The 27,384-nt window shown below is 47.7% G+C and overlaps 2 protein-coding genes and 1 long non-coding RNA gene across 3 annotated transcripts in view; all 3 read right to left on the minus strand.

Moving 5' to 3' along the window:
- Positions 1-949: 949 nt before the first annotated feature.
- Positions 950-2,570, minus strand: LOC138225329 (fish-egg lectin-like). Its single transcript, XM_069185217.1, has 4 exons — positions 2,453-2,570; positions 1,837-2,082; positions 1,315-1,657; positions 950-1,227 (listed from the first exon to the last, which is right to left on the minus strand). The coding sequence occupies exons 1-4, from the start codon at positions 2,499-2,501 to the stop codon at positions 1,086-1,088; spliced, it is 780 nt and encodes a 259-aa protein (XP_069041318.1). The 5' UTR covers positions 2,502-2,570; the 3' UTR covers positions 950-1,085.
- An 82-nt stretch (positions 2,571-2,652) lies between these two features.
- LOC138225330 (maestro heat-like repeat-containing protein family member 1) overlaps positions 2,653-27,384 on the minus strand; it is a 37,506-nt gene continuing 12,774 nt past the window's right edge. Inside the window, exon 7 of the mRNA XM_069185219.1 lies at positions 2,653-2,827. Coding sequence (XP_069041320.1) covers positions 2,782-2,827 — 46 coding nt within the window. The 3' untranslated portion in view covers positions 2,653-2,781. The remainder of the gene's footprint in view (positions 2,828-27,384) is intronic.
- On the minus strand, positions 10,750-17,076 carry LOC138225341 (uncharacterized). The gene is made up of 2 exons (XR_011183853.1): positions 15,837-17,076; positions 10,750-14,178 (listed from the first exon to the last, which is right to left on the minus strand). It is a non-coding gene; the product is annotated as an uncharacterized lncRNA (long non-coding RNA).

The raw sequence follows: 27,384 nt of genomic DNA on the forward strand, positions 1-27,384 counted from the left end.
TCTACTGTATGACCTTCACCTTCCTGTCTGGAAACAGGAGTCACTTCTGTGCACAAAGTGTGGTCAGAAGTACTGTGTGGAACCATATTGTTGCAGTTGGTAATGATCTTTTACAAAAACAGATCTCAATGACATTGTATCAGCAATTGTTACATAGTCAGCCTACTTTAAAAGTTTAATTCTACATTAACAATAAATGGAAAAACTGATTACAAGTAAGGAAGTAAAAATGTAAACAGGCACCTGAAAAAAAGGCAGTTGAGTGGACTGTACACAATACTTCTTCACTTGACTACAAATGCACACACACAACTTGGTAAAGTACTAATAGGGGTTATTTTTGTAATGTGTTGTAGGTATTCATATGGCAACTGCATTTTCAATTGTACAGGTTCACCAAGCCACATCCCACTCAACTCGTAACAGCAATGAAGTATCACACCTAAACCTGAGTTAAACCTCAGGTGAGTATTCAACCATGAATATGAACTCAGCTGTTAACAAAAAAAAAAGCACCCAGTTAACATGGTTAGGGATGTAAAAGAAAGTTAAGACCAAGTGCTTTGCACTGACACATTATGGGAACAAATGTTACACTGGAGTGGTTTAGGGTTAAGAGAGTGAAAGGCCTTGAGGACCCCAGTCACAGCCTCAATTTACATCCCTGTTTAGGGCCACTGGAAAAGACCGATCAGTGATGCTCCCCAAGAAACATGGGGGCACTCTAGCTAATCCAGTCATGCACAAAACTGGGACTAAGCCACTGTGGAAAGAGACTAGGTGTTTCATTATCTTATTTCAGGCAAAGGGCCATGTGAGTAGAGGGCTTACAGGTCTGGATATTGATGCCTAATGGGACATGCCAGGTAGTCTTCCTCATTAAATCAGGAGGACTGGTTTTAAGATCATTAACCAATTTGAAGCTACAGAATTAGACACCACAGAAGAACAGGGTTTTTCAGGCATTTTTATTGCAGCACAGAGAAAACCAAAGACGGGCATTAGTGCCTCATTCCACTCTGAATCCTTCATGCAGCCCAGTCATGCCTGTCACTTTCCACTCAGGACCAGACCACACAGGCTGCTCAGACCTGGCACCTCTGGACTCGGCCATCTTTGCACACAACCCAGAGGATTCCTCGGTCATAGGACACATGCCTGGCCACACCAGCTGCCCTTAGAGCCCACCAGCTCCTGCCAAAGGGGTTACAGGCATCAACACCAAGCCTGCAGGAAAAGGCACAGGGTTAGAGCAGCCTAGAATTAGGACAGTCAGTCATGCACCCATGTGCATTTAACCCTCCCCCAGCTCACCTCTTGAAGACCACTCCATTCCTGTTCACCCCATACACACTGCCATCTGAGCCCACCTCCACCAGGGACAGGGAGCCCTGAATGGGGTACCACCTGTCAGAGCCTTTGCAGGAATCCCCACTCACATCCAGCTTGACGAAGATCCGGTCCAACCTGTTCACTCCCCAGCAGCCAAAAGGCCCACAGGAATAGTACTTGAGGGAGCCCACAACAGGAATCCAGGGGATGTTGCCCTGGCCAGCATACTGCAGCACAGGCCCGCTGTTCAGGCAGAAGATGGAATTGGCAGCATTGACACCAACCACGAACTTGTCTCCACCAGCATCAATCTGGATGAGGGAGCCTGCAGAGGAGAGCAAGAAATACAGCTGTTCTCAGCAGGGGGCAGTGCAGTGCTCATTCCTCAGTATGAAGTCATGAACACTTGAGGAATGAAAGATGTTCTGGCTGAAAGCAGCCACTAACCATGGATAAACTTGAAAGCTATCATTTCTAACCCATATAGATCAGCTGCAGCCTCACCTGGCTGTACTTGGATCCACCTTCCCCGAAGCCACTTGAACACAAGGCTGGCGAGACTCACACTCCAGAGCCCTGCTGGCCCCACACTCACATGTTTCCCCTTCATGGCCAGAGAGACCCAGCTGTTGCCCTGGTAGCTGACCAGGTTGTCTGCATTGTCGACTCCACACACCCTTCCAGCACCAGCGTCTACCTGCTTCAGACTGCCAGGCACAGCCCGACACTGCAGGGCTTCAGCCACAGACACTGGGAAGGAGAGGACACCACTGGGTCAATGATCATGTGGAAGCAGCCTGGGCTGAGGGCAACATAGGATCATGAGCATCCGACACGGAGGGACTAAGTCAGTATACGAGGACAGAAGAAACAAGCCAATAGGGCATTAATGAATCAGCAACAACCACAAGTGAACAGAGCTCCATACACAGAGAATCAAAGGCTTGCAGAACTTTAAGAGCACACAAACATCCATGTCATGGATTTAACACTCAGGCAGCATCTATACTCAAGATCAAATACCTATACTGAAATCCTTAAATACTAGCAGCATGCAGTTAATCCTCCCATCTGCCTTTATGCTGCTCCTTTTAGTCAAAGTAAGAAACCCAAACCTTACCTAGAAAGAATCCTACAAGCAAACACAACACACAGCCTCTCCCTTCCATGTTGATGAGTGATCACACAAACCTCATGTATGGTATAAACCCCCACAGTGGCCTTTATATACTCAAGACTGCTGGGCTTCAGCTCCTACACACACCTGTCTAACCAGGTGTTAAATTGTGAACCATAACCAGCTGCTGATTGAATCACTCAAGTATCAATTACAGAAGACATCATTAATTATATTCTTTCCATAGACCTTATCCTCAGGGTTTAGGAATCATGGCGACAAGAACTGAAATTGAAGCCCAGTGCTTCAGATAGTCATGAGCTGGATTAGTACTAATACCAGCAGTGACATCCTCCAGTAGTGCAGGTCAGGGGTGGTCTAAATTAGATAACGAGACAAATAGTATCATTGCAAAGCTGAATGTTTGGTTACTCTTGCTCTTTGTCATGAGATATTTTTTTTCATTTCAGATTTGATCTCCCAGATTAAAGATTACATTTTTCTGAGCAATTAGAGGAAAATATCTGGGCCCTAGACTGAAATATTCCAAGTCCAGTCTTGTTTTCTTAGTTAATGTCATGTGGGAGAGGATTGGTGATAATTAAAATCTATGAAAGCACAAGTTCCTGCATTCAGAATGGGGAATTAATGATACTGTAGCTCTTAAAGCACTTAATTCACGAGTGACCATTTGGACAGCACAGTGGTGTGGATTAAGGACTGCAGCCTCACAGTTCCTGGGGTTGATGTCCAACTGAATTTCCTGCTGTGTGGAGCTTGCATGTCTTCCATGCGGTTTTCTCTATGGGATGTAATGGAAAGTTACTGAAAAAAAGTGTTTTATCCTAAATATGTCAGTTTACGGGCAGAGCTGTGTTGTAAAAGCAGCTGGATTCTTAGAACAAAGTGTGATTGTACCCAGCGAGTCAAGGCCATGGGATGTTCTAAGAATATGTTGATCTCTGTCCCAGCAAAAAGGCGATGGGTAACTGCACGTAGCTGTCTTCTCTGTCCTAAGCCTAAGACCTATAAGGACTGGAAAATGACTGTCTCGCCTGTCTTTGTTTTACCAACCTACCATAATGAAGTAAACACGTTGAGGTGTTGCACCAGCTAAGTGTATAAAATAAGGGACCTTTTCCTATTTTACTTTGAAAATCAGCTCTCACTTGCTGCACAGACTGGTGGTTGCTGTTTTTCCCTATTGCGCAATATGAATAAATGCCTTACTGAGTGAATGAGAACACCTCTTCTGGCTCGTCTTTGATAAAATTCTAAGACAGGGACATGTTTGCTGCCAATTTAGAAAGGCATCCTGGCTTTTCAAAATAGTTTACATGTATGTAAAAAGTTATGTCAATGATTAAAAAATTGCAGCTTAACACAGACAACACAGCAACAGTGTAACGAATGATACAATAATAATAATACTATACATACAGTACAATCAGTACAGTGAGAAGTGCACTACGAAGAGTTACTCACAGTCCAGAACACACAAAGAACAGAACAGTACACAAATTGCACAATATAAATATGATTATAAATGTATTGCACAGGTCCCTGGCATATATTGCCCAAAAACGTCTTTAAACGGGAAAAAGAAAAAGAACAGCTGGATCAGTTTACTGTTCAGTCCAGAAACAGGTCCCTGTCAATGTTGCCTCTGTCCAGACACACAGTGGATGCGTTGTACAGTCTTATGGCAGAAGGCAAGAATGACCTCCTGTAGCGCTCCCTGTCGTGCCGTGGTTCGATCAGTCTATTGCTGAACGTGCTCTTCAATCTCACAAGCATGTCATAGATGGGAGACGTTGTCCATGATGGCCTCTAGTTTGGACACCATTCTCCTCTTGGCCACTAACTCCAGGGGGTCCAGGCCAGACCCAATGACAGAGCTTGCTCTCCTGATGAGCTTGTTCAGCCTGTTAGAATACACTGCTCTAATCCCAGGGTCCCAGCATACCACTGCGTAGAAAATGGCACTCGCCACCAACTGATAGAACATATGTAGCATCTTACTACATACATTGAAGGACCTGAGCCTCCTCAAGAAGTAAAGTCGGCTCTGACCCTTCTTGTAGATGGCCTCGATGTTCTTAGACCATTCCATCGTCAATGTGCACTCCCAGGTACTTGTACGAGTCCACCATCTCCACGCCACTCCCATGGATATAGACAGGAGTATGTTTGACGCTTTTCCTCCTGAAATCTACCACCAGTTCCTTCATCTTTGTTACATTCAATTGCAGGTGGTTCTCCCCACACCACTCCACAAAGCTCCTGACCTCTTCCTCTGCACTCTTCCTCCTGCCTGTAGCGGCGAGGCTTAATAATAAGACAGAATTAAGTGTTTCTGAGCTTTCCCAAATTAGGCCTCATTTCTCTGTTCATCTCTGTGGTGCAGCCACAGAGAAACCATTCATGCAAGGTGATTTAAGGTCCAAGGACAGCTCCCAAAGGGGGATGCACTTAGCTAAGCCTGGCTATCATGATCAATGGTCACCCATTGGCGCCTATCTGTCTAGGGAGTGCGAGTTGGACATCTGGACTGCATTACTAAGTGTCAGGAGTAAGTGACTCATATCTCACCTTGATCAACCAATCAGGGACTGGTAGGGCCGAGTAACCCACGTGGGACTCTGATGCCCATGGAACTTTCAACCAATCAATGAGCTGAAGTTCCTCCAGGTAAAAACAGGCAACACAGAGAGCCTGTGAGAGAGAGATTCAACAAGATTCAACAAGATTCAGATTCGACAAGATTGAGATTCAGATTCAACAAGATTCAAAGGAGAATTCCAGGGCAGGACGGCCCAGGAGCAGAAGGCTCCCAAGGGCAGGACATTCTCGCAGCGCGCCTCCTGACCATCCTGAGACTCAGCCCGGACAACCACGGAACGGCCAGTGTGTCCGAGTGCCAGAACTTTCCTTTGTTCTAAGAGTCTAGAGTGGAGGTTGCCAGAGAGTAACCAGCAGCAGGCCTTGTGAACAGGTCGGAACTGTGGACAGCTGAATCACTATTCAGAACTAGCTCTTCATCAGGAACGAACCAGTCCTCTTCCTGACTTGCTGGGACCCACAGTCATCTTTTCTCCTGTGCACAAACTTTGCTAGTTAATGCCAACAGTGAGCATCAGCAGCGCACCGTCGCAAGCCGCACAGCACAGCCTGGCACGGAGCCAGAGAGCGCGGATTGGACAGCAACAGCCTGCAACTGTTCCTTTGTGCCCGCAGGAGATCTGAATCCCCAGAGATTGGATGAGTATTCAACTTCAATGCATTACAGCTCGAGAATTCAATTGTTATCCCAACCAGTTGATATCAATTTAATTCCTAAGAGTTATGTACTTGTTTTGAGTATCTAATGTAGAAGTTGTAACCAAGTTCACTTTACGAAACGGTCTTAATGAATGATATACTGAACGTATGTCCTCTTGATATGTGTAACTCTTTGTAACTGATTGAATATATATCTTTTGTATTCTGATAACCCTCTCGATAAGATCTGTTAGGTTATATGCATATTCTATGTATTAATAAATGTATCCTCGTGTATTAGTACCTGTGTGTGCGCGTTGTTTGAGTTATGTCGCATGGTTGGATTCTAAAGCCATCAAAAGAATCAACTTTGTGATTTACTGCTACAATTAATAATTGTCTCAGTAAATGCCCAAACCCTACAGAACTGGTGCCTTCAGAGAGCCACTATAATCTACATATTTGGCGTCCCTGAACCGGTATTCTCTACATGCCCATTCTTGATACATCCCACTGTAGCGGCAAGGCTTATTAAAATACAGGAATTAAGTTTGCTGCTCCCTTGCCAGTCCCTCTCTCCTTCATCTCAGTGGTGCTGGATTAAGAGAGGTCATTCCAGTTGGTTCACATTTAAGGTGTTTTTCTAGTCGATAGAGTGTCCTGATAAGGAACAACTCCCAAAGCTGAGATTCTCCAGCAACCCTAATAAATGGCCATCTCTTGCGCCTTACTGTCTGGGAGAGTCTTATTCAAAGATGTTTACAACCCTAAGGTCAGAGTGCATTGTTACCCATCCTCAGCCAATCAGGAACTGGTAGGGCAGGTTAACCCCACGTGGGTCTCGAATGCCCACAGAACTTTCAACCAACGAACGACCGTAGTTCCTCCAGGTAAAATAGGCAGCACAGGGCTTCCTTGGGGCTCCTCCTGGACATCCTCAGACTCAGCTCGGACCACCACGTAACGGCCAGTGTGTCCGAGAGTCAGAACTTCACTTCAACAAGTGAACTACGGTCAGAACGGACAGCTGAATCTGTGGATTCAGGACTTGCGCTACATCAGGAACGAACCGGTCTTCTTCCTGTCTAAAGAGTGTGACCTGCTTGGACCCACAGTCACTTTTCTCCTGTGGACAAACTCTGCTAGTTTCAGCCAACACTAACTAGCCGGTCTTCAGAGAGCATCAGCAGAACACCGCAGCAGAAATCTCTCCCACTTTTCTCTCGCTGAACCAGCACTGCCTGGCACCGAGCCAGAGAACGCCGATTGGACACAGCAACAAGCCTGCAGCTGTTTGTGTCCGCGGGAGATCTGAATCCACACAGATTGGATGAGTATTCAACATTCTGCATTACAGCTCGAGAATTCAATTGTTACCTCAACCTGAGATTATATCAATTTAATTCCTATGAGTGATGTACTTGCTTTTGAGTATCTAGTGTAGAAGTTGTAATCCAAGTTCATTTACGAAACGGTCTAAATGAATGATATACTGAACGTATGTCCCTCTTGGTTTGTAACTCTTCATGACTGAATATATACCTTTTGTATTCTGCTAACCCTCACAATAAGATCTGTTATGTTTATATGCACATTTTATGTATTAATAAATGTATTGTGGTGTATTAGTATCCGTGTGTGCGTTGCTGAGTATCCCTCTGGGTCGGTCTTATAATAGCCATCAAAGAATCATTTTGTGACTTAATGCTACAATTAATAATTGTCCCAGTAAATGCACAAAACCCCTACATTTATTGGTGTCTCATTAGAGGATGCCTACCCCACAATTGCACAATTGCAGCACATCTGAGAACATCTGCAGGTGGCATGACTCTGAGTTGTATTTAAAGTCCAAAGTATAGAGGGTGAAGCGGAACGGAGAAAGAACTGTCTCTGAGGACCCCCTGTGTTACTTACTACCTGTTCAGACACACAGTTCTGAAGTCTCACAGACTGTGGTCTGCCTGTCAGATAGTCAGTGATCCACAAGATCATGGAGGCACCGACTTGTATCTCCTCCAGCTTCCTCCTTAGAAGTAAGGGCTGGATAGTATTGAAGGCACTGGAGAAGTAAAAAAAAATAATCCTTACAGTGCTGCCAGCCTTGTCCAGGTGTGAGTAGGCCCTTAGCAGCATGTAGATGATTGCAACCTCCACACCAAAACTGGGCTGGTAGGCGAACTGTAGGGTGTCCAGTGATAAACTAACTAGAGATCTCAGGTGGGATAAGACCAGCCTCTCCAGTGCCTTCATGACATGAGAAGTCAGCTCTACTGGTCTGTAGTCATTGAGGACAGAGGGGCACCCTTTCTTTGGTACCAGGACCAGGCATGATGTCTTCCAGAGCACAGGGACTCTCTCCAAGCGCAGTCTCAAGTTGAACAGTCGGTGGAGCACTCCACTCAGCTGATCCGCACAAGCCCTCAAAACTCTGGGACAGACGTCATCTGGACCTGTGGCCTTACCCTGGTGAAGCCTCTTCAGCTCCTTCTTCACCTGGTCAGCCGTGATGGTCAGCCTGGCCTGGGGGATGGTGCTCATAGCGCTGTAGGTGCTGCAGGTGTTAATGGCGGAGGTGTTGGAGAGTGGCAGCTGTGGGGGATGGGGGGGTGAGTAGCTGTCGGGGGTTGTAGCTGTAGGCGGCCATGATTGTGGGGGATGGAGGAGGTGTTGGGCAGTCGCAGCTGTGAAGGCTTAGGGAGCGTGTGGCTGTGAGGGGATGGGTTTTGAGCCACAGAGGGCCCTGAATCAAACCTGTTAAAAACTGGTTCAACTCGTTGGGCATCTCCAGGTTCCCCTCCGTTGCACCCCCAGCCTGTTTGAAGCCAGTGATCTCTCACATGCTCCTCCATACGTCCCTCACCCTATTCCTTTACAGCTTGTCCTCTACCTTCCTCCTGTAGGCGTCCTTGTTCTCTCTAAACTTCTGTTTTAGTTCCCTCTGTACACCTCTTCCTTATCCCCCCTCCTAAAGGCTCTCTTCTTATCATTCAGAAGAGCCTTCAGGTCGCTGGTGATCCAGGGTTTGTTATTGGAAAAGCAGTGTACGTCTTTGGTGGGGATGGTGTTGTGTACGCAGAAGTTAATGTAGTCAGTGACACAGTCCATCATGTTGTCTATGTCGTCCCCATGTGGTTTGCACAGCACATCCCAGTTGGTAGCCTCCAGACCACCACATAGATCCTCCATAGCCTCCTAAGACCATCTCCTCACAGTCCTAATGCCCGAGGTTGGCGCTGGACAATAGGCGTGTATAGTGGTGTAAGCAAGACAAGGTTGTGATCTGATCTGCCAAGGGGGGGAAGGGCTGTGGAACTATATGCATCCTTAGCGTTGGCATAAAATAAGTCCAGTGTTTTCTTTTCTCTGGTCGGGCACTTAACAAACTGGGGGAAAGTAGGCAAAGTGATGGAAATAGAGACGTGGTTTAAGTCCCCTGAAATAGCTATAAAAGCGCTAGGGTGCTTTGTTTGTAGCCTGGCTGTGACTGTGTGTATGATGTCACACGCTGCCTCTGTGTTCGCCGTGGGTGGAATGTAAACAACAACAAAGATGGTGCATGTAAACTCCCGCGGCAGATAGTATGGATACAGTCCTATGGCAACCAGTTCAATGTCCGGGTTACAGAAGCGCTCCTTAACATGAATATGTCCAGGATTCCACCATCTGTTGTTGACAAGCAGAGCGAGCCCCCTCCTTTCCTCTTACCGCTCACGGTGTTTCTGTCCGCCCGCACTGGCTGAAAGCCGCCGATGGTAACATTTGAGCCAAGTCTCGGTGAAACACATGATACTGTATTCTCTATACTCCCTCTGGCTCCTCACCAGTTCGTCCATCTTGTTCACTAAGGACCTCGCATTTCCCATAATGATCGAAGGAAGATAGGGTTTAAATCTCCTTCTCTTTGCCTTTCGCGTCACACCAGCCCTACAGCCTCGGCTTCTCCTCCTCAGCTACTCTGGAACTGATGGCTTCTCTCCAGTGAGTAGAGCCGGACGCGTTAGCGCGATCAGCTGGTTCCGCGTGTAGACAATGCCTTTGTAGCTATCGGCACTGCAACCCGATAGAAACAGAGGTCCGAGTATCAGAAAAAACAAGAAAAAGTATCTCCGCTTTCCTAGCATCCATCATGTTGTGATCGCAAATCTAGTTGCCGGCAAGGGTATGAAGAAAAAACACTAACACACTACCATTAACTAACTGAAAGAAACAAAAAGACAACAAAAAGACACAGAGCTGCTGTAGCAGGCTGCCACTAACACAGCGCCATCTTCTTAGATGCGTTGTTGTAGCTGCTTGTTACCCTGTTTAAGGTAGAAGGTCACCCCTGTCTTAAGCAAGACATCCCACTGATTCTCAAAACGTTGATCTGCCAGTCCAGATGTAAAGAGATGAGCACGTGGGGTTCAATCTGGAGCTCATACAGTACTGTGCCACAGTCATGGGATTCACAGTCTGTCTTGGATCTCCATTAAGTCACTTGTGAGTTTCGGTTCAGTGCTGCAGGGGTTCAGGCAAAGACCTTCAAGCTTGTGGTGGTGGAACATCTGTTCCAGTGTGGGCTGCCCACGAAAGACCTGCTTTGATATGATTGGAGACATAAGACTTCAAATCAGCTTTCTAGATGAAGTGAAAAACAACTGAGCCGCCCTGCAGTGAATGGAACCTTTCTGAGCTGCTGTACATATCAGAAAGCACTCTGGCTCCTTCTGGATTCTCTCAGAGGTTGACAGCTCAGGGGATTCATTTTGTGTTGAATGTGGAGTTAGTCTTCTCCACAGCCTTCTCATAATGACCTGATTCTATACCAGATTTAAAATCACAGCTATTGATTTCACATGGGGTCATAAACTGCATATCATTTATTTTAATGATGGTGCTTGTTTTACAATAAAACTGAAAAAAAAAACAATTAACAAAACATCTGATTCAGCATAATCAAGTCCAATATAATAAAGTTTATAAAGTGTCAACATCATTAGAGATGAGGCAAGAAGATTTCAAATAGGATCCTGAACAGTGCTCCCAGGAGAAACAAATACAACTCAAATTGAACTTTATTGCCATATGTAACTTATACTCATTTTTCTAAAACTGATATACTGGCAGGATGTAACACTGAGTTTTTGTCAGAGTTCCATCTCTGTTTACATCATGCTGAGTCTTGAGGAAGAGCTGCTAACAGTGTCCTGTTGTTTCTTGTCCCACTGTAGCTGCAGCCCAGAGCTCCCTGCAGTGCAGAGCACCTGACTCGTGTGCTTGTGGAGGATGTGCTGCCACTGCCTCTGCAGGATCCCAGGGGCCCTGAGCTCCAGGTAGGACTGCTAGACTCAGCCGCTGGTGTTGGGTACAGGCGGCAGACGGTCTTAAGAATAGCTGCTCTTGCATTGTGGAACCTGTGAAAATTCACAATGGCTGTACATTCTTTTGCAGAGCACAATCCCTGACACATGTGCTGTACCCTTTTCTTAAAAATGACTCATTTCCAAGGTTTTGAAAAGGAGACATTAATTTGGAAAACATTGGCAGAGTATTTAATATTTAAATGATTAATTAAAGATTTGCCATTTGTGTACAATCACACACCCGATTCCTAGTCTCTACTTCGTCCTCTTCATCTGCTGCATCTGGTCAAGCTGCTTGGACCAAGGCTGCACTCACAGGGTTGTGTGTTTTTTCAGTCTGTGTCAAGGAGGCCCTGAAGGAGTATGTCCTCATGAGCTTTGTGGCATCCCTTCACAACCCCAGCAATCAGGTACAGTCAGAGCTGCAGTGATCTGGCCTCACTGTGCTGCCATGTGTCTGTGATCTGTATTCTGCTGCGCCTGGGAATGTGTGAAGTACTCCTGAGGTGTGTGGAAGGTGTGAGGGTGTTTGTGTGTCTCAGCGTGTGCAGACTGGTCCTCTGCAAACTGGATGTGCTGTTATTCCTGTCCTCAGGTGAAGTATCTGGAGTCACAGGTCCTGATTGAAATGGGGCAGAAGGGCTACCCGGGGCTGGGGGGCACATTCATAGCTCTGGAGTACATAGTAAAGAACTGTGCCCTTGCAGATGACACCACCCAGGTATGGAGCTGCAGTTTACGGTTCTTTGTCAGTAATGTTCCTGAATGAACATGAAATAAAACCTTGGACTTCCTGTTGAGCAGCACCCTGAGAACTGTCAGTCCATCCCAAGTGTTTGGCTTTACCTCTTCTTGCACAGGATGAGCATGTCCCTGCTCCACACCCAGTGGGATAATGTGTGTGTTTCTGTGTGTTCAGGCCGAGCAGAGTGAGAGCAGCAGCACTGTGAGGCAGAGCTTTGAGGCTATGCTGGCCTGCTGGTGTGCCAATGAGAGTGTGACTGAAGTAAGTGCCTCTGTCTACAGTCTCTGCCACCTGAGACTGGAAACCTCTTCCAGCTCGATGCTCAGGCAGACTGTTGTCAAGCCTGTCTATTATCTCTTCCTGTATCCTTTCATCCTCTTTCACTGTGTTTCTTTAGAAAGTGGTGCTGCTTTGGTCGTACCTGCTGAAGTTCCTCACCTGGAGGAGTTATGAGCTTGGTTAGTATTGGGGATCAGATGGAGTGTCACAGTCCAGTCCAGAGCAAATTTGCTCCTTGGTTCTGGGACTAATGATTGCCTCCCCTGTGTGTCTGCAGCTCCTCTCTAACACACTGAGCACAGTGGCGGATGAGGTGTGGGCCTGTAGGCTCACTCAGGACACAGTCAGAGTGCTCTGCCCTCTCAGCTCCACCTCTGAGGAGAAGGTGAGTCTGACAGAAGGTTGAGCTACATGAGAATCTGGGACTTTTACTCACTAAAAGTCTTATTCCTCACCTAGTGTTGTGACGTAGTGACATAGCAGGTTTGTCTGTAATTTGCTGTGTATTGGATGTTGTAAGGTGTGTGGCTGTTCAGGCTAGATTCATTCATGTGAGCTGTGAGCTGTGTTTCCATGAGCAGTGTTTGATTGTCCAGTAGAGGAGAGAGCCCATTCAGTGTGAAATGTGCGTTCTGCGCTCTACTTCAGTGTGTTGTCTCCAGAGCTAACATGTCCTCTCAGTCCAGCTGTACAGAGCAGCCTCCTGAGCTCAGTGCTCACTGTCCTCTTCTCCGGTGTCACAGCCCTTCCTGTACCAGTGTGTCAGTGCAGCTGCCCAGAACATCTCTCAAAAGGAGACTGTGAGAGATGCGCTTCAGGACAGTCTACAGGAAGTTCATTTTGAGAATCCTGCAGAGGAGGTGAGGTGATCTGTTCCCACTCCTCACACAGACTCAGGGCTTCTACTGCTTCTACAGCCATGAAAACTGTAATTCTCTGAGCGTTTTCTTTCTACACAACTGATGGACAGACAAGGAGTATCTTTGAAAATCTTCCCATCTGACCTCATACATGGAGTATGAGGACAGATGGGCAGATTTTCAAAGTACTTTTCCCAAGAGAAGCATGTTCTACCTTCTTCAGAAAGTCACTGAAAGCTGAGATATGTTATTCTAGAAACTGAACACATATGAATGGAAAGTAAACATTATACCATCGATCTCTGGTATTCCTTTAAAGGGGAACTGTAACACATTTTTATATTTGGAGCTTAGAAACTATCAGCATTGATGAGTGTATTTTAAACCACAATAAAAGTCAGATGTAAGCTGGAGGCTTTACAAGTTACTGTGTACATCACAAAATAGACAAAATTTCCAGAAATGCCCAACATCTGCGATTCAACAGAAATATTGCTCTCGACATTAAGACAGTCTAGCTGATAAATTGAACTGACTTGTTAATTCTGAATGCAGATCACACTGGAAACTTTCTGTGGTCAAATATCTGCAGCACAACCTGTACGTATTCACTCGTACCTCACAGTACATGTATCATTTTAGTGACTAGTGAGCAGGAAGGGCCGCTTCACGGCGCAATTCATACGAACTCTCGCTCTCCCCGTGGAGAGAACAGGGGTTTGTGACAATATGGCGACTTACAGAACTTTCAAAACGTTCATGATTTTGTGGTTAATTCGATATTTGTCAATGTTTTCTATGCCGTTAATCAATTCATTTTGCTACAGAGATTTACTAACCGGTCTGAGTAACTGGGACTGCAGTTCCCCTTTGAAATTCTATTGGAAAGCTGGGCGGCGCATGAAGAACCTTTGACAGGCTTCCGTCACCTTGCCAAGACGTCACCTTTAATAATCAGCTCTTGCAGGTCCAGTCACTCGGAATGCTCCGGCTGCCGCAAAGAGCACTGCAGCAGATCGAAAGGTATTGCCCAACACCGTTTCATATTTGCAGATGTTCAGGTGCAGGACAGCATTACTCTTCAGAGGTGGTGCAAGATGTTGTTAACAGTGGAAGCAGGGATTCGGATGCAACGCTTTCTGAGAAGGAAATTGTCTACAAAATTACAAATCTAATTGGCGACAGGGCAAGTACAGAAAAAAACATTAATGAAATCCTGGCACGGTACAGAACTGATATCTTGCCTGAAATTGTATATGGATTTGATGACCTCAGTGAGACAGACAAGGCTAGGATCAGACTTATCAATGAGTTGTTCTCTGAATTGCATTTGATGCCTTGGCATGATGAGGCAAATGTTACACTTTCTGTCTGGGAAGATTGTTGGTGGCGAAAAGGTGGGCAGTGTTAGTTTAGACTGGATGCCTAGAAGGGTTGGAGAGAGTGGTACAGTTAGATTGATTAGATCAGTGTGCAAAGCCATCCATGAATGAGGGTGTGAGAAAAGTGGCAAATCTGTACAGTTTAGATCTTTTTTGTTGAGCCAGGGAAAATCTGATCATGTCCCTCTGATTCCCTTTAAAGGAAACTGAATTAATGCAATGTTCCACAATGCAGCTAGAGTTTATTTTTTGCAAGCTGAATTGCTGGAATTCATGCATGATATACTGTAGGTGATGAAAACAAATTAATACAAGCACTGTTTAAGGTTTTGAGTGTAGCTCAGTTGCAGGATGCAGAGCACTGGGAATTATTTGTAAGGTTGTGACAGAGCAGTTGTGGAGAGCTCTGGGAGCACGTTTTAGAAATGAATGCGAGATACAGGGAGCTAGTGTGTAAGCTGAAGGAATGGCAGGCTGATAGCAGTACGTTAGTCAGAGGTGAGGTACGCTTGTTTACCAACATGGAGGCAAATTCCGGACCTGTTCTGCAGAAGCTCACAGAATAGAGGAGCCCTGAATTATAGGACATGACTAGGCAGGCAGAGGAATTGATCCTTCCTAGTTTTGTAAAGGTGTGTTGTAGGATGGTAGCAGATCATTTGGAATATGGCAGGTACTGTATGATAAGGTTTCAGAGGAGATATATAAAATGTTTGAATCAGCACCAAGACACATGTAAGCTATGAGAGGGACTTGGGAATCTTTGACAATTTACTTAAAATACTGGTCAGAGCAACTGCAATAGCTGTTGAGGGTTTGATCATGTTTAAGGAGAACAGGTCTTGGCAGTGGCTTGAAAAACTGGATTCTGAAAAGAAGGCAGAAGTTTTATCTCAAGCTAGAGTATCAGTTAAAGAGCAGAGGGCTGTGTTTTGGGAGAGGATGGATAGGATAAGAGATGCCAGGTTGAAGACACTTAGAGAGAAGAAGGAAAAAAAGATAGAAAAAGAAACGAGATATAAGGACAAAGGAAGTACTAGCGGTAGAGACAGGAAAGTATGGGGACTTTGGAACAGCGAGGAAGAAATAGATGAGCAGCTGAGGCATTTAGATGAGAACAAGAAGCTTCCTGCAGTTACAGCACTGTTGAGGTTTAGGATATTTGTGAGAGGAATGAAACATGAAAATGGAGTTTTCAATTTTTCAAAGGAGGGGAAAAGGCTTAGTCTAGAACAGCTGATTGATAACTAAAAAAGTGTTTTCAGCAGGCCAGAGGAAATCCCAGGTACATCTAGAGAAGGCAAAGATTAATGTTTGGCACCATCAGGACATACTGTTGAAGAAAAGGTAGAGTTTTTAAAGGATGCTTTTAAGCAGCATTTTAAGGCTGGGGATCTAGGTAGAAAAACAGTTTGTATGGAAAGATTAAGAATTCTTATGTTAATTAAACCAGAACACTTGTTAGGAAAGAGAGTTAGACATGCTTTTGAAGAGAAAGATAGGAAGGTGTGATACAAGGGCACAGTCGTTGAAATGAGCCTAGATGGCCAGGAGTATGTTTTTAAATAAATATGATGGATTTAGAAAAATGTGGTGGTTTGCTTTGTGGAAAGATTATATGAATAGTTATTTAGAATTGCTTCCTGTTAGTGCAGAGGACTTTGTAGGCAAGAAAATGGAGCACATTTGTGAGCAGTGAAGATGGGAGTGAATGCTGGTGGCCAGGCAGGGCAGTCCGTGTAAATAGAACAGGAGACTTGTTTGTTGTGGATTGTGTAGAGGAGGGTGATCACGTTTTAGGCTTTAATTGATTATCCATTGTTAGATGATCACATGGATAATGAGGTGAGGGTTGTTGCTTAGATTTCTTAAGTTCCGGGCAGTTGCTAATGTTACACTGTGTGTCAGATGCAGATAATTTTGAGGAAGACGAAAAGGAAAACATCTTGTAGCTGATGCTGATGCGCCAGGGAGGCTGGTGAAAAGTTGATCCCTGGAGCCAGCAATACGAAATTACTGCTCTATATATAATGGCTGATGTAAATAACCTCCTTGCCTTGTGATAGCTGGTTTCCAACATTGTCTATAGTTACTTGTGAGTTATAATTTTTACACTGTTGTTCATTGTTATTTGTTGGATATGTATGTTATAAGTACAGTTTATATCCTGTTAAGATTTATCTTATTATGTAGCCGTGCAATGCCTTTGATAATGGCTTTTTTCCCATCAGGTCCAAAGAAAGTGCATATCCTCAGAGACTCTATGTTGTGGGGCCTGGAAACACTGATGCCAGCAGAACAGGTGTGGCTGCACCCTGGCACAACACGCAGTGCCCACCAGCACCTGTACCACCTCCAGGCCCTGAACGAGGATATATTACTGATCATTAACACGGGGACCAATAACAGAGCCCAGGGGGACTCCTCCTATGACATCCTTAGAGCTAGAAAAGAACTGACTGTGGCAGGAAGGAGAGCATCTCCTTGTAAGGTTCATATGGCAAGTTGCTCAGTTTTGCCACGGCTCTGCGATGCCTCTTTGCTGCTGGAGCTGTGAAAGAAGCTGCCCGGGCTCTTCCACAGCTCCCCTCTCACATGGACCATGTGCAGCTCCTCAGGAGCAACAGAGTGCTTCTGCAGAACCAGCAGCCCGTTGCTCAGGCCTTTGCTGCTGATGGGCTTCATCTCAGGGCTGATGGGAAAAGGAACTTTTCTCAGTATATTTTACATTTTATTTCTCATTATTTTAGAACTTTAATTTGATATATTTTATTTTTAGTGCCAAATTTATTTTTTATAATTTACTTGTTTACTTTCATTTTGTGATATTTTGATTTTAGTTTGTCAGATCAAATGCACATTTGACCAAAGTCTTGTAAATTATCACTTTTTACAAGATGTGGAAAAAAGTGCAACAATTGACTCCAACGTTATTTTAATATTCATGACTATATTTGAATTCATACCTTTTATTATGCATAATAATTATTAAATGTGTAATTTATATGTACATTGTTTTGTATAGGTGAAACCTTTCCAAAATGTATAAATCATTAAAGATGATTAAAAACATTATTTTCCATGTGTAATATAATTAGGAAGTACAATAAGATCCTGCTTTAACAATGTTATCAAATGATCAGTCGAAATTGTTAAAAAACCAAAGGACTTGAAGTAAAAAGAAATGACTAACATTGTTTGATTAATTTTAAACACTAAGTTATAAATGCAGACGCGATCGGTGCCATTAGCGCTCAGTCTGTGCTGCTAGGCTCTGCCCCCTCTGTGACGGACGCAGTGGGTGGGGCGCTGTTCTCCAGCCTGACTGGGGAACACGGACCCGCTGATCTGTTTCACACCACAGGAAGAGAAGAGAAGGAGATTGTTTCTGCACAAAACGTGTGTTGTGTTTCACTGGGAGTGACAACACCCGAGATCAAAGCATGATGAACTATTACGGAGCGGATATTGCCTTTACCCAGCTGGGCTGAGGGCCGACCTCCTGGCGAGAGTGCGAGAGTCGCATGCGAGGGAGAGGAGGAAATCATACTGGGATTTATAGAGTCTGGTGGAGGAAGGATGTTCCCTCGGGAGGGGGATCAGAATACCTACTGGGTATCCCTGCCTGTCGTAAGAGGCGACTAAAAGGGTTGTGTCAGGAAGGGCATCCGACGTAAAACCATCTTGCCAAAACCATGGTTGCAAAGAACACAAAGCACATACCGGATCGGCCGGGGCCCAGGTTAACAACGTCCGCCATTAGTGCTGTGTCCCAACAGGGTACTAATGGAAATTATGCTACTGTGGGGAAAACTGTAGAGTGGGGGCTACAGAAAAGAAACAAGGTGAAGGGGCCTGGAAGGAATGTTAAGTCAATGAGAGTGGGGAGTTGGAATGTTGGCACCATGACAGGGAGAGGGAGAGAATTGGTTGAAACTATGGCAAGGAGAAAAGTGGAGATCTTGTGTGTGCAAGAAACCAAGTGGAAAGGAAACAGCTCAAGACACCTAGGAGAGGGATACAAGATTCTATATGCTGGAAAGAGTACAAAAATGAATGGAGTGGGTGTGATAGTGTGCAAAGACCTAGCAGACAAGATAGTGAGGGTGGTTAGACACTCAGACAGGATTATCAATGTACAGGTGGCTTTTGAGAGTGGGTTATGGAATATCATCTCTGTATATGCACCACAGGTAGGAAGACCACAGGAGGAAAAGGATAGCTTTTTGGAAGATCTCGAAGAAGTGGTTAGCAGAATCCCAGGAAATGAAATGGTGGTAATTGGAGGAGACTTCGATGCACATTTAGGAGAGAAATGCCCAGACTATCCAGATGAACATGGTCAGAGAGGGCTAGGAGAGAGAAATGAAGAAGGAGGAAGGCTACTAGAAACACTCCAAGCTCTTGAATTGTTTGCAGTGAACACAGGGTTCACGAAGAATTATAAGCAAAAGGTGACATACAGGAGTGGAGGCCATGATACCCAAATAGATTACATATTAGTGAGAAGAATCGATAGAGCTAAAGTCCAAGATGCTAAAGTACTGCCCTATGAGGCTGTTACCAGACAACACAGGCTACTGGTGATGGACATCACAATATTGAAGGAGCGAAGAATAAGGCAGAGGAAACACCCAGCACGAACAAAAGTGTGGAAACTGAGAGAAAACAAAGTAGATTTCAACAGGCTGGTGAAAGAAATGAAAAACAACACAGAGGAAACAGAGGAGCCTTCAGCTGAAGAAGAGTGGACTGAGATGAGCCACATCCTAGAAGAGGCTGCTACCAGGGTTTGTGGAAAGACAAGAGGAGGCAGACCGAGGGAAAATGAAGAGTGGTGGTGGGATATGGAAGTTCAGGAAACACTGAAGGAAAAGAAAAAAGCATACAAGGCACTGAAAGATGGCACTGGAGAATTACAAGAATATAAGAGACTAAAGAAGCTAGCAAAAAGAAGTGTAGCAAGAGCAAAGGAAAGAGCCTGGAAAGAATGGTATGAGAAACTTGAAACAAAGGAAGGAGAGGACCAAATCTACAAGATTGCTAAACATAGAGCGAGACAGAAAAAAGATATTATCCGGGTGGCGGTACTCAAGGATGGAGAAGGCAGAGTCTTGATTAAAGAAGAACAGATCAAGCAAAGATGGCTGGAGTACTTCAAAAATCTGTTAAATGTAGAAAATGAGAGGGAGAACCTAGTGGAGGCAGACGTAGTGTGTGGACCAATCCAAGAAATTTCAGTAAAGGAAGTGACAGAAGCTATCAAAGAGATGAAAGTGGGCAAAGCAACTGGACCATCAGGAATAGCAGCAGAACACTTTAAGAACCTCGATGAAGAGGGGATTCAGTGGCTGACGAGATTGCTAAACAATATTGCAAAGGAAGAGAGAATTCCAGAAGAATGGACAAAAAGCAGTATGGTTACCATCTACAAGGAGAAAGGAGACCCAATGGAGTGTAAAAACTATAGAGGAATAAAACTTCTGGAACATGGATTGAAAATCCTGGAAAAAATTCTGGACAAGAGACTCAGGAAGATAATCAGGATCCACAACTCACAATTTGGATTCTCAGCGGGGAAAAGCACAACAGATGCCATTTTTGTGATGAGACAGTTACAGGAGAAGACACTAGAGAAAGGGAAAAAGCTGTATGTGGCCTTTCTGGACTTGGAGAAGGCATATGACCGTGTGCCCAGAGAGGTGGTGTATTGGTGCTTGAGGAAGAAAGGAGTACCAGAAACCATGGTGAATTTAGTTCAAGCAACCTATAGAGATGCAACTACGAAGATGATAACACAACAGGGAGAGACAAAAGAGTTTGAAATCACAGTTGGAGTACACCAAGGATCAGCACTAAGTCCTTTCCTTTTCATAAACATTATTGACACACTGACAGAGGAGGTAAGAACAGAAGTGCCTTGGGAACTCATCTTTGCCGATGATGTGGCACTGATGGCAGACTCAGAAGTAGAACTACAGGAGAAAGTGTTCAAACGGCAGAGGAGTCTGGAAAAGGGTGGACTGAAAATGAATGCAGAAAAATCTGAAATAATGGTAATGGAGAGAAGAGGAGATACTATGACCAATGTTGAGGAGACAAATGGAGGAAAACTGAAACAAGTTGATGACTTTAAATACCTTGGATCAAAACTGGTAAAGGGAGGAGAAACACTGGAGGCAGTAAAACAAAGAGTGAAAGCTGGATGGAACAAGTGGAGAGAAATAACTGGAATAATCTGTGACAGGAAAATTCCCAGAAAGTTAAAGTGCAAAATGTACAAGACTGTGATTAGACCTGTACTACTATATGGAGCTGAATGCTTGGCAGTTGGAAAGAGGGAAGAGAACCTGATGAGAAGAACTGAAATGAGGATGTTGAAATGGATTCTGCAGATTTCAATGAAGGATAAGATCAGAAATGAAGAAATCCGTAGACGATGTAGGGTGGTGGATGTGGTTGAGAAGATGCGAGAGGCGAGGTTACGGTGATATATGGACATATCATGAGGAGGGACGTTGAGGAAGTAACAAAGAGGGTAATGGAATTTGAGGTGGAAGGTAACAGAGGAAGAGGCAGGCCTAGAAAGAGATGGATAGATTGTGTGAGAAAAGATATGGAGGTATGTGAAGTGAGTGAGGAAGATGTGCTCGACAGAGACAAATGGAGAAGAGCAACCAAAGCAGCTGACCCCAGGACAGTCTGGGACTAAGGCTGTGAAAAAGAAGAAGAAGAAGAAGAAGGTGGAGGAAGGATGACGGGAGCGATTGCTTATTACCGACAGCTGAGTACGATTGAGTGTGGTTGTTGTCACCCCTCCCGAACTTTCGTTATAAACTCCATTCATGAAATTCAAGTATTTTAAAGGGTTAATTATAAAGTAAAAAACGTACAATGTACACAAACATTATAAGCTGATCACCCGTTTCTTAATGATCGAATCCCGTTTTTTATAGCGTTTAAAGTCATGCAATGTTCCAAGCTGGGACACTCACTGTATCATATTGTAACGCCCTCGCCTGGTGGTTTTTGTGTTTGGTTTTGTGTGGTTGTTAATGAATAAAGCTAGCGCTTGGTTTGTTAATCGCGTCTCCACTGGTCCTTTGTTCTGAAAAGAACCTGTAAACGCTACATTGGTGTCAGAAGCAGGCAGGATGGACAAATCGTGGCAGACACTACCCGATTCTGTTAAGCGCCGGCTGACGCTGAAAGAAACAGAACCCATCGGCAGCGCACATAGGGAGCCTGAGCAACTCCTGGGTGCGACAGGTGGCCACAGCCCTTACCAGGGCTACCCAGTAGTGGTCCCGCCGGTAGAATTGGGGCAACTGGCCGCTACTCCTGGTCAGCGGGCACCCCAGAGAGAGGATACTCTCCCTGCCGGAGCCGATCAGTGATTCCCACACCTATCGGCGCGGGTGCGACCAGGTCGCTACGATGGTGAAGCACCTTGGGAAACCTACGAGGCGCAGTTCCGGCTCGCGGCCTGGACGAATGGCTGGAGCCGGGCGGAGATGGCCGGCCACCTGGCGGCGGCGCTGGAAGGAGCGGCCTGCCAGGTGCTCCTGGACGTCCCGGAGGAGGACAGAGGCGAATACACGGCGCTGGCAGCAGCTCTCCAGCTGCGCTTCGGTGTGGAGGAGGCGCCGGACTTGATGCTGGAGAGGCTGGCCCTGCGGCGGCGCCGACCAGGAGAGCGGCTGGGCCCGGTTGCCGCTGATGTCACGTTCCTCGCCCGCCGAGGATACTCAGCTTTTCCTCGGGAGGGGCAGCGGGAGATGGCTCTCCACGCCTTTCTCAAGGCCCTCTCACCCGAGGAGCTGCGGCGCCACGTGCAGCTGGCCGCGCCAACATCACTGGAGCAGGCCTTGGCCCTTGCTACACGGGCTGAGGCCGTGTTCGGGTGGCTAGAAGCACCAGCAGACGCAGTGCGCCCTGCCGGCTGACCGAGACGGCGACGGAGGAATCCAGCGAGGGGGAAGAGGAGCCAGCCAGTGCAGCGACCCCCGCGGAACAGCCCCGCACGCTGATTTGCAACCGCTGCAGGAAGAGGGGACACCGAGCCCGGTTCTGCCGGGCACCCGAACCTCGCACTCCTCGATCGGCGTCGGGAAACGGGAACGGGGCGGCTCTGCGCGGGGAAGGCTGCCCCTTGAACACCTCAACCCCCGCTCCGGGGAGAGCTGTTAAGACCGGCGCCCCTCACGCCACTGTAGGGCGAGTCGGCTCTAGCCGGGGCCTGTACCTCCACTGCCAAATCGAGGACCAACCCTGCCTGGCCCTACTCGACACCGGTTCATCGGTAACCCTACTCCGGCCGGGCGTCCTCCCCGACGACGAGGGCACCAACCCAGCAGGATGGGAGGCCTTCAGCCTGCGGCTGAAGACCGTGACGGGACAGCTCGCTGCAGTCAGGGAGAAAAAGGTGCTTGCCTTCCGTCTAGGTGCAGCGACGGTGCGCCACCCCTGGACCTACTGCAGCGAGTGGGGGCCAGTTTGGACTTGAGCCGGCAGGAGCTGGTGTGGCAGGGGGAGCGACTTCGCCTGGTGGAGGGCAGGCCCGGCGAAGGCCGAGGGATGCGGGCTTGCCGAAGCCGGGGGAAAAAGAGGCAGTGGCGGCGGCGGCGGCAGTCGCCGGGGCAGGCCAGACCTGCGAGCCGGGGAGCGAGCGTGCCGGATCCTGCCCCCGAGTCAGCCGGGGGGCCAGACAAGGCGGCGGCGGCGGGGGCTGAGTGTTGCGTGGAAGCGAGGCGCACCGTTGAGGACCTCTACCAGCGGAGCTGCAAGGGCCTCGATCAGGACCAGCGGCAGCGGCTCCAGGAGCTACTCGCCCAGAACGAGGATCTCTTTGCGGCGAAAGATGAGGACTGCACCCGCACTGCCCTGGTCCAACACGAAATCAACACCGGCGACGCTCGGCCCATCCGCATCCCACCGGGACGCATGGTTCACGCCAAGCGCAGCTTTCTGGGGTTGGCCTCGTACTACCGGAGGTTCGTCCGGGACTTTGCCAGCATCGCTGCCCTGCTGCACCGCCGTTTCGACTGGGACTCGGGCTGTGAGACGGCCTTCGGCCGGTTGCGTGAAGCCCTGGTGGGGGCCCCCGTGCTGGCCTACCCCGACCCGTGGTTACCGTATGTTCTCGATACCGACGCGAGTAACTCGGGGGTGGGTGCAGTGTTGGCGCAGGAGGGGCCAGATGGGGAGCGCGTAGTGGCCTACTATAGTCGGGCTTTGACTAGGGCTGAACAGAACTACTGCGTGACCCGTCGCAAGCTGCTGGCGGTGATGGCGGCGGTCCACCACTTCAGGCCGTACCTGTTCGGGACCCGGTTCCGGCTGAGGACCGACCATGCGTCCCTCACCTGGCTGCTCCACTTTAAGGAGCCGGAGGGGCAGATGGCACGATGGATAGAGATCCTGCAGGAGTACGACTTCACTGTCGTGCACCGTCCGGAGTCTCGCTATCTCAATGCCGACGCTGTCTCGCGGCGCCCCTGCGAGGCCACGGACTGCCACCACTGCGCCCGGTGGGAGCAGCGTGAGGAGGCTGTCCGCACCGTGGCGGAGGCGAGAACCGCGGCCACGGCCCAGGAGGGGCCGCTGGGGGTGGGCCTGTCAGACCTGGCGCAGTGTCAGGCAGCTGATCCTGACGTGGGGCCGGTGCTCCGCTGGAGGGCAGCAGGAGTGCGGCCTACGCGAGAGGAGCTCGCCCCGCACCCAAAGTCTGTCAAGGCCCTCTGCGCCCTGTGGGAGGCCTTGGAGGTAAAGGACGGGGTGCTGCGCTGGGGGTGGCGGGTACCCTCCAGTGGCGAGGTACGGTGGCAGCTGGCGGTGCCACGGTCGCTCCGCGGGGCGGTGCTCCGAGCGGTGCACTGCCAGCCAGGCATGGGGCACTTCGGCGGTAAAAAAACCCTGCAGCGTCTCCGAGGCCATTTTTATTGGGGTCTTTGCCACTGGGACGTGGAGTGGTATTGCCAAACGTGTGCGGTGTGTGTGGCGCAGAAGGGCCCCCCTGAGCGCTCTCGGGCCCCCCTCCAACAACACCAGGTGGGGGCTCCTATGGAGCGGGTGGGGGTGGATGTTTTAGGCCCGTTTCCACGCACCAAGTCCAGGAACCGCTACGTCTTGGTGGCCATGGACTATTTTACGAAGTGGCCGGAGGCCTACGCCCTCCCGGACCAGAGTGCCCCCACGGTGGCCGATGCACTGCTGGAGGGGATGTTTGCCAGGCTGGGGGTGCCGGAGGAGTTACACAGTGACCAGGGGCGTAACTTCGAGTCCCAGGTCTTCGCCAGAGTGTGCTAGCGTCTGGGGATCACTAAGACGCGGACCACACCGCTGCATCCCCAGAGCGACGGGTTGGTGGAGCGGTTTAATCGGACGCTCGCCACCCAGCTGGCCACCCTGGTGTCCCGGCACCAACGGGACTGGGACCGCCACCTCCCCCGTGCACTCTGGGCGTATAGCACCACGGTCCAGGAATCCACCGGGTGCACCCCGGCCTCGCTTATGCTGGGCCGGGAAATGCGAACCCCGGTGGACCTGGTCTTCTGCCCACCGCCCGGAAACGGGTCGGAACCGCCGGCTGGACCGGACTGCGAGTGGGACCTGCGACAGCGGATGCGGCGGGTTCACAGCTTTGCACAGACCCACCTGACTCAGGCGGGAGTCCGGTAGAAGCGGCACTACGACCTGCACTGCAGGGGGCCTGCCTTCCAGTCTGGGGACTAGGTTTGGGGGTACAGCCCGCGCCGCCGCAAAGGCCTCAGCCCTAAGCTGGTGCCGTCGTGGGAGGGGCCCGCTGAGGTACTCTGGGTGGTGGGCGAGGTCTGCTACCGTGTCCGGTTGCAAACACGGGGGAGAGTGGTGGTCCTGCACCGAGACCGCCTGGCCCCCTACCGGGCCTGGGAGGAGGAGCCGTGTGGGGAGCCTCTCGAGGAGCAGCCGGGGCTGGGCCGGCCGATAGTGGGGCGTCTGTGGGTCGCCAGCCGTCACCGCGGCGCAGCGGTCGCTCACGCAGGGTTCCACAGCAGTTAGCCGAGTACGAGTACAGCCTGAGGTGGGTGTTCGACGTCGGCGAGACGCCAGACGCTTCAGGAGGGGGCAGTGTAACGCCCTCGCCTGGTGGTGAGGAGGAAGCGCCCCTAGGCGCTAATAGTACCGCTGGGCAGGCTAGGAGTTGTAGCCGGGGAGAGTCTGAGCGACCCTACCTGTGTAAATAATGTCATAGTAGTTCTAGTGTCTTGTGTAGTCTTATAAGAGTATAGCGTGTTGTTAAGTAATTACCACCCTAAAGATGTGTACGTGTTCCGACAGTCTCCTCATGTGCGTGTATATTCTGTGTTTGTTTTTGTGCGGTTGTTAATGAATAAAGCAGCGCTTGGTTTGTTAATCACATCTCCACTGGTCCTTTGTTCTGAAAAGAACCTGTAAACGCTACAATATTTTCAATTTCTTTTTTTAAAACTTCAAAAAATCGTTTGCCCAGCAAGATTTTAATTTTGCACAGAAACGATATATATCACGATATAGATTGTTTTCTCATCATTTCAATAGAACATGCTTTAAAAGGAGTACAACTTTTTTATTGCCTGGAGTTAGCTTTTAGGTTATTATTAACTGTTGGTTAGCTACCGTGTTGTTCCTTTAGTAGTTTTGAAATTTCACACTGAACTGAAGTGCATGTCGAACAGTTTAAGCACATTTTTATTTTGCAGAACTGAAACAATACAATAAACTTATGAACATGAATTAAATAAGTAAATATGTAATACTTCAAGTAAAATTCTTATCGACTTAAATTTGTAATACTTCTTAAAACAAAATAAAGTAAAAAAATAAGATAAAAACTCTTCAGGCATTAAAGTAATAACCCCTCCAGTATTCAAACGGCTGCTTCGTGTCCACATGGAAGCCCGCGTGGTGAATGACTCGGGCAGCAATGTCTTTTCACCCCGACACGAGAGCTGCTGGACTCGCACCCCTGTTCCGTCTTGAGCGGATGGAAGAGGGCGCTTCTACTACCGCCTCTGGCTAAAATCGCCGCCGACAGAATTGGCAGAAAACCGGTTTCTGCTCGCGGTCCGACTTTTTAAATCCGCGCCATTTCCAAACGACCGATGAAGCGCCCTCCTTCTCAACAATTCCGTATCTTGTGGCCGGCTCGAACTGGTGTTTGTTTTCAGGGAAAGGGAAGAGGACGCCCGTGTGTTTATATTGGCCGCCATGACCTCAGACGCGTCATAAACCGGACGTCTGAACCACTGAAGATCAATCATTCTGAACCTATCCGATTTCCAAATATCAGCAAGATGAACATTTTCAGAATTAGAGAATTGGAGCTAAAATATGGCAGAATTGTAAACTATGACGGTGCTGGTGGCGCAATCTGTGTAAACATCAAAATCCATTCTCTACCGGTATAAACGGTTTAGCCAAATCCATATCGGACACATGTTTCTACCGGTATACCGACTATACGGGTTATACTGCCCACCACTGTTTCAGTCCCCTCTCATCCAGCTCAAAATCTCTTTCAGCTTCTCCCCTCTGGAAAACATTTCAAATCCTTCCTCTCAAGGACTGCCCGTTTCAACCTCAGCTTCTATCCCACTGCCAGACGAACTGTGAATTCACGTTGAACTCTGACATTTAGTTGTATAATGATGCTGTTACATGGAAAGTTGTTTACATATGTGACAATGTTTGTCTTCTGTCCTATTTGAATTTGTACTGTATATGTTGTTTGTATGTCTCATCTGTGTTCTTTGCTGTACCGAAAGCCAATTCCACCAACTACTGTTGCGTGGCAATAAAGAATAATGAATGAATGAGTCCCTGAGGCGTACCGTCCAATATTTCGAAAGAGTGAAAAAACAAGCTTGCATGAGAGAAAAGGGCGCAGTGAACTGCGCAGAGTAGCTGACGTTGACCAACAGCTAAAGTTGCTTAAAGAATTTAAAATCCGTCTGACTACTGCAGATCTCATGTAATTGAGCAGAAAGTCACCGGGCTCTTATAAGCGGTTCTGTTAGCAGAGTTTGAGTTAACACACTGCACC

The sequence above is a fragment of the Lepisosteus oculatus genome, chromosome 27 (genome assembly GCF_040954835.1).
Source record: "Lepisosteus oculatus isolate fLepOcu1 chromosome 27, fLepOcu1.hap2, whole genome shotgun sequence".
NCBI lineage: Eukaryota > Metazoa > Chordata > Actinopteri > Semionotiformes > Lepisosteidae > Lepisosteus > Lepisosteus oculatus.

What these genes read in the sequence shown, in the direction of transcription:
- LOC138225329 (XM_069185217.1), bottom strand. Translation starts at nt 2,501, where the DNA reads ATGGAAGGGAGAGGCTGTGTGTTGTGTTTGCTTGTAGGATTCTTTCTA. An exon ending in GCTTGTAGGATTCTTTCTAG is followed by an intron (nt 2,083 to 2,452) that starts GTAAGGTTTGGG and finishes TCTCCTTCCCAG; the next exon opens with TGTCTGTGGCTGAAGCCCTG. An exon ending in AATGGAGTGGTCTTCAAGAG is followed by an intron (nt 1,228 to 1,314) that starts GTGAGCTGGGGG and finishes CTTTTCCTGCAG; the next exon opens with GCTTGGTGTTGATGCCTGTA.